The sequence below is a fragment of the Bipolaris oryzae genome (assembly GCF_000523455.1).
Source record: "Bipolaris oryzae ATCC 44560 unplaced genomic scaffold scaffold_66, whole genome shotgun sequence".
Taxonomy (NCBI): domain Eukaryota; kingdom Fungi; phylum Ascomycota; class Dothideomycetes; order Pleosporales; family Pleosporaceae; genus Bipolaris; species Bipolaris oryzae.
Genome location: NW_006911342.1, coordinates 129,539 through 135,538, shown reverse-complemented (window position 1 = coordinate 135,538; position 6,000 = coordinate 129,539). Strand labels below are relative to the sequence as shown.

General features: G+C 48.3%; 2 protein-coding genes across 2 annotated transcripts; both read left to right on the top strand.

Annotated features, from left to right (window-relative positions):
- Positions 1-2,153: 2,153 nt before the first annotated feature.
- COCMIDRAFT_26394 (uncharacterized protein) lies at positions 2,154-2,675 on the top strand (the record flags this gene model as incomplete). Its single annotated transcript, XM_007689839.1, has 3 exons — positions 2,154-2,188; positions 2,248-2,561; positions 2,632-2,675. The coding sequence occupies 3 exons, from the start codon at positions 2,154-2,156 to the stop codon at positions 2,673-2,675; spliced, it is 393 nt and encodes a 130-aa protein (XP_007688029.1).
- A 2,523-nt stretch (positions 2,676-5,198) lies between these two features.
- On the top strand, positions 5,199-5,597 carry COCMIDRAFT_95511 (uncharacterized protein; the record flags this gene model as incomplete). Its single annotated transcript, XM_007689874.1, has 1 exon — positions 5,199-5,597. The coding sequence occupies one exon, from the start codon at positions 5,199-5,201 to the stop codon at positions 5,595-5,597; it is 399 nt and encodes a 132-aa protein (XP_007688064.1).
- Between the last annotated feature and the right edge of the window lie 403 nt (positions 5,598-6,000).

Here is a 6,000-nt window from a genome sequence, read left to right as displayed (position 1 = left end):
AGCTGCCGGTGCTCCTCCACCACCTCCTCCAGCTGCTGGCGCTCCTCCACCACCACCTGCCGCTGGTGCTCCTCCTCCACCTCCGCCAGTCGATGGCACTGCTCCTCCTCCACCTCCGCCAGTCGATGGTACTGCTCCTCCTCCACCTCCTCCCGCTCGCATCTAGGTGGCATTCACCCTTCACTACCACTCGGGGACCATCATGTCAACGCGATACGATGTCCTTGACGAAAATCTCAATTTGCAATGACGAGGTTGGACCATCAATCTGGATCTAGGTCAGTGGTCATTTTGGGCTAGGATTTTGTAGTAGGGGCGGATAAATTGGGGCTGTTATGACTATGATGTATCTGGCTCGAGACTAGATTATACCAATGAATTTCCTTCGTTTATGAAGCTATCGCAGATGCGAATGCTATCTTGTATGACCACGAATTCTTTCGCTTAGTACGAATCTGTTTAGAAAATAAAAAACGTACATATTCACTTTGGTTCTTGAGTGGCTGGATGGTCTGTACGTGTATGGTAACGTATGCTAATTATGCTATAACTACGCTTAATCTTGATCTCCTATGGACATTCATGAAGTCACCACTGTTCTCCACATTTTCCCCCGCTGAACTACAATCCTTGTCTTGTGGATCATATTACCGATTTTAAACCCACCCCCCCCCCCATGAGGCACATGAGTCATTTTCCTTTCCCAATCTTTGCCTTACTCAATCTGTCGAGCACTCACTACTAGACAACTCTCAGGTGGGAGTTGGAAGAAGCGGGAAGTGAAAAGACGATACCCACCACTCCACCTTTTTTGCCCCAGCCTGGAGTTTCACTTCCTGCAAGCATTGGGATGGGGCGCTAATGCTAAAGCCGACCGGCATTGCGGAGAAAGGAGATTTTTAACCTATTATGCAGGCACGGCCCGGCAGAGTTGGCGGCTTTTTATCATCTCGCCAATCACAGTGCAAATCGACCCCAATTCCCATGCGGGAAATGACGAATGGAAATTTATTGTAACAAGAGCTCCATTTACGCTCGACACAAGCTTGAATTCGTGCATCGTGGGAAATGGCGATCGATGGCTTGGCGTCACGATATGTGGGGTTCGGAATGATGATAGAGACATGTTGTGCAGTGATGGGTAGACGATGTGTTTGGAGCCTTTTTGTACAATACCTCAGTTTGGTACAGTTCAGTGTCAATGTGACCTTATTCATTACTTCAACTGACTGGTACTCATCCAGCAGACGAAATCGTCGTTTTTCCCGGTGCATTTCATGTTGATTTTGTCTTGGCAATGGCGTCACTTGAACCTTGTGAATAGCAATGCACAAAACGCATCTCTGTATATTGATATGAGCTCATAACCCACCATATGTATATACATCACGCCTTATATCACCTCACTACGCAAAGAACCACCGTCTAGATTCGATCGGCCTATCCCGCCTTTTGGTTCAACAAAAAAGGCTAAACCGGCCTGTCGCAATAGTTTAGGGCGCACCTCCTCCCCAAATTTTAGATTGAAGGTGCAGTGATCTCGATGTTAATTCTCCGCGCAAAGGAGCACTCTCCCTTCTGTATTAGTTGCTATACAGCAATGAAGAGGCAATTGCCGAGGGGCTTGAGCAAACGCTTAGTTACCAATCCTTTTCCACCGTGTCCACCATTGCTCGTCTCTGATAATGGTTGTACAAAGACCCTCAATCTAGCCTCCTACCTCGACCCCGTTTGCAATTGATTGATGCCTAATTGCAGTAGCCTGGTACAGCATCCCCAACAGAACATTTTCACAACGTCATTTGCTTTCAAAAAGGCACATCGGCGAGCGATTCCGGCAAAAAGGCCAATTTACTCAAGTCTGAGCTTGATGGACTCATCAATCACGACATCTTGGATACCACACCTGCGATATTAGCCTTTCATCTATACAGCCTTGCTTTTGGACAGATCGACGTGAAAGCACTTTACACTGGGCGACTGGCACCCAGGAACATGACTTTCCTGAGTACCTTTGCCAAAATGCATACGCGATGAAAGACATATAAAGAGCACCATCTCAGTACCATCTTTTTCTTCACCACCATCAAGCTTCTCCAGCCATCTCTACTATAATCTAGCTTCTACTGCAACTATTGTCTCGATCCTCAACCATGAAGTTCGCAACTATCCTCTTCCTGGCCACCAGGTACATCCCTACCACCTTGCCCCTCCCCCCAAAAAATCCTATCCACTAACACCACCCAGCGCCCTCGCCGCCCCCGTCATCGAGCGCCAAGTTTCTCCCCCGACCGGCCTCCCGCCCCGTCCAACAGGTGTCCGACCAACTCCTTCGGGTCCCCCCGGCGGCACTCCCCCTGCCTTCCCAACCGGCTTCCCACCACGCCCTACAGGCCCCGTGCCTACAGGCTTTCCTCCTCGCCCGACTGGCGGCTTCCCCGGCGGTGGTGCACCTTCATTCCCCCCGCCAGGCGGCGTGCCTTCGTTCCCGCCGGGCGGCTTTCCTGGATTCCCTACTGGCGGGGCTCCGCCGAGACCTACGGGCGCGCCCCCTGCTTTTCGTAAGTTATTCTTTTTTTCTTTTGTCAAAGGTTGAGCATGGGGGATAGAGTAGGCTGATTTCTTGGGTAGCATCGATTCCGCCTAGGCCGTCGGCTGTTGCGCCGCCCCAGTAGATGGGTATTTGGAATTGGTGAGGGATGGGTTGGGGTGATATGATTAGGGGGTTTGGGGGTTTTGTAAATATGTTGTAGGGTAGGGTATAGGTGACTTTGTTGTTGAGGTGAAATACATGGGGTTTTTATACTTTGATTGCTTTGTCGAAGTGTGTGCACATTCAGTGTTCTTTTCTTCAGTATCTTGAAAGCCCTGGATGGACTTCTTGTTACGATGATGTTGTTCGAATCTTCTTTTCGGAGTCACCTTGAAACGCTTACAGTATCCCTAGTGTTACATTTGTAAAGGATCTTAATCTCAAATTGGAAGGCGGCTTTTCAAACGACATACACGGCATCCGAAACTACAGTCTTCATCTACTTTTGGACATTACACATTTCCGAAAGCTGTAACATGCCTGTGCGTGCGTCTTGGGGCCCTGGACTGCGTGAAACTGTGCCATTATAGTGCTACGTAGGGGTGTCACTGAAGATTCTTTGATCTTTTCGGTTTGGAGGAAGAAGCTACTCCAACTCATCTGCTCATCGTTAGTGTTTTGCACCATCCGGTACTTAATTGACGAAGTATAGGCTAGTCAAAGGTTGATGGCGAGATGGGGAGGGCTATTGACGTGCTGCTACATGGAATCACCTTTCTATACTGTCCCTTCCCTACTACCGAATTCTTGGCCTTCAACCCGGAGAAACGGATATACTTACGTAGTAAATTCTGGTCATCTATGCAGCTCCATATGTAGTCATCTTCCCTGCAGTGCACGGAATATGGCGAGGCTCTCTCGCCATCCGCTTCACTATTTGCTGTCGTTACTGCCCTAGTCAATGCACATTTCCTTACCTCGAGCTCCGATTGGAGTCTGCTCGGGCAAAAAGCACAAGTATACTAAGGCCCCTGGTGAAACTGCCAAGCATGGTATAACAACTCTGATGGCCGTAACGCGGCCACTTGGCGCTGCATCGGGCTAAATTCTGGAAAGCTGTGATGGTACTACATATTGCCACCACATGGCGTGATGGTGCGACTTGCTTTACAAGGGTCAGGATGTTCGTCCGGTTAGAGTTGGAGTACATGTGCAGATGAAGCGGGGTTGGCAGGCAAGGCGGGGGCGGGAGGCAGCGGGGTCGTTGGTGCTACATACTTTAGATGGACAATAAGACGGCAGTCGACTTTGTTGAATTCATACTCGAGAATCCTTGATTTATTTTCATGTGAAGACTGTTGACGACGAAAGGTGGTTTGACAAGACAAGAATTAGCTTTGCCGCCTACATATCTGTGAGGAGACACACTTACTAGCTCACGTGAAAACTTGGCAAACTTCAAGTTGGAGAATCATCAAGTCCATCAGAAAAACTGAAACAGAGACAATCGGTGAATATTAGAAGCAGAGTAAACCAACTCTTTTTCGTCGGTTCTCAGAGTTTGTATCCCTAGTAAGTAGTCTTCACAAGTCTCGCTGAAGTGCACCTACAAACCTCGAGACATTGTCAGGCGTAGTTATCGGTTAATAACAAGAGAGGTTTATTTTGAACAAAGTAGCTGGTTTTTTCGTTCAATGGTCAATCCTTTGCCGCTCATATTTGCAGTGTGTGGCATGAACAAGGCGTGAGTACATGTCATGCTGTTCGTGATGTGCGTGACTGCTTTCTGCTCAAGTAAACCAAATCACATCCCGTGATAGTAGCTGTAGCAAGACATTTACGTTAAAAAAATATCACACGAGCATGGGCTCACCATTGTGGCTTCTGAAGTGTACCAAACATACCAAATAACATCGGATCCTACGGAGGAGGCGCAGCTGATGGCTCAGCCTCCATGGCACTTCCCCACCTTTCGCTAGGATCTCACGATGCCCAGAACAGGCCACCAATCGAAGATGGACGCCACATGCAAAGAACATCAGCTCGAGAATAAATATAGCGATCGTTCCTCGCTTACTTGACCAATGGAGAGTCAGCTGACCGCAATGCAGCAGTGAATGAGGATTGGAAATATGAGCAGACACTAGCCCATTTTGGCAATAACTTGATACTATACCAGATGCGCTGGCAAAGATGATGTTGCAAGCATCAGCTATATGGCAAGGCTAGCCATTCAGAAAGCGGTCTGCTTGACCGCTTCCCATACGCCCTTCAGAGTAATACGGTATACAGCCTCCACCAAAAGTGAAACGTTACAAGAATGATGGCGCACTAAGAAGGTGACTGACACGAGAGAAAGAAAAAAAGGTGAGCTGAGCTGAGCGCAGCTGTGGGTAGACTACCAACTCTGCTGACTGCTATTCTTGCGGTGTAACATTGAGGCATTGCTAAGGCAAAGCCATCGATGGATTTCCAAGATGTCACACCGAGGCTGCATGAACAGAAAGAAGTATAAGAGAGACAGCTTCTGCGTTGAACAGAGAATCATCACAACACATTCCAACCCAGCTTCTACAACAAGAACAACTTTCTTACCATCTTCCATTTCCAATCTCCCAATCCTCTCTCTTCAACTTTTCATCAAACGCCACTTCCAACCATCAAAATGAAGGCCTCCATGATCATCTCTTCCGCTGCTCTCTTCTTCGCCGGCGCTCTCGCCGCCCCAGCGACCGCTCGCTCCGCTCCCATCAATTTCACCGTTCAACTCGCCAACGACCTCTCTGGCAAGAACGCCAACGCTGATGTCCCCGTCAACGGCGGAGCCCGCACATTCGGTCAACTCTTCGGTGCCGCTTTTGGCCCCAAGGTCCTTGCTACCTCGCTCCAGGCCGTGAGCCCCGGTGCAGGCGGCAACAACGTGCACTGCGTCATCATCAACCCTGCCGCCCCAGCCTATGGAGTGGTCCTCAACTCCTGGAACACTTTTGTCGATCTCGATGGCAACGTCCAAAAGGCTGTTGAGACAGATGTTACTGCTTTCACTATCGAGTGCTTCTTGTAAATGAATGGTTCTGTGATGGAGCATAGAGATAGAGGCTGGTGATGATCTTCGAGGACATTCCTTTTGAGCAGCATTTGTTTTGCATAGCGCTTTGGTGTTTTTTGTCTTTTGTTCCGAATATTTACATTCCTTGGATGTTTATTAGAATTACTAGTAGTTAATATCATTCCCTGACGAGTTTCTGCAGGACTCGTCTACATGATTTCTGGTCAGTTCCTTGGATTTTGTGAAAGACGAGCATCTAAGAAACTAGTGAAGCTAACATACCAAATTGTAAGACGAAGGCAACCCTCTCCAGCAGGTAAGACTCTCCCTACTTTCCACTATCCTTCTTCAATAGCTATTCATATTGCGAGAAACCTACTGGCATAACCAACCCATTAGATTGACATTAAATATCGTG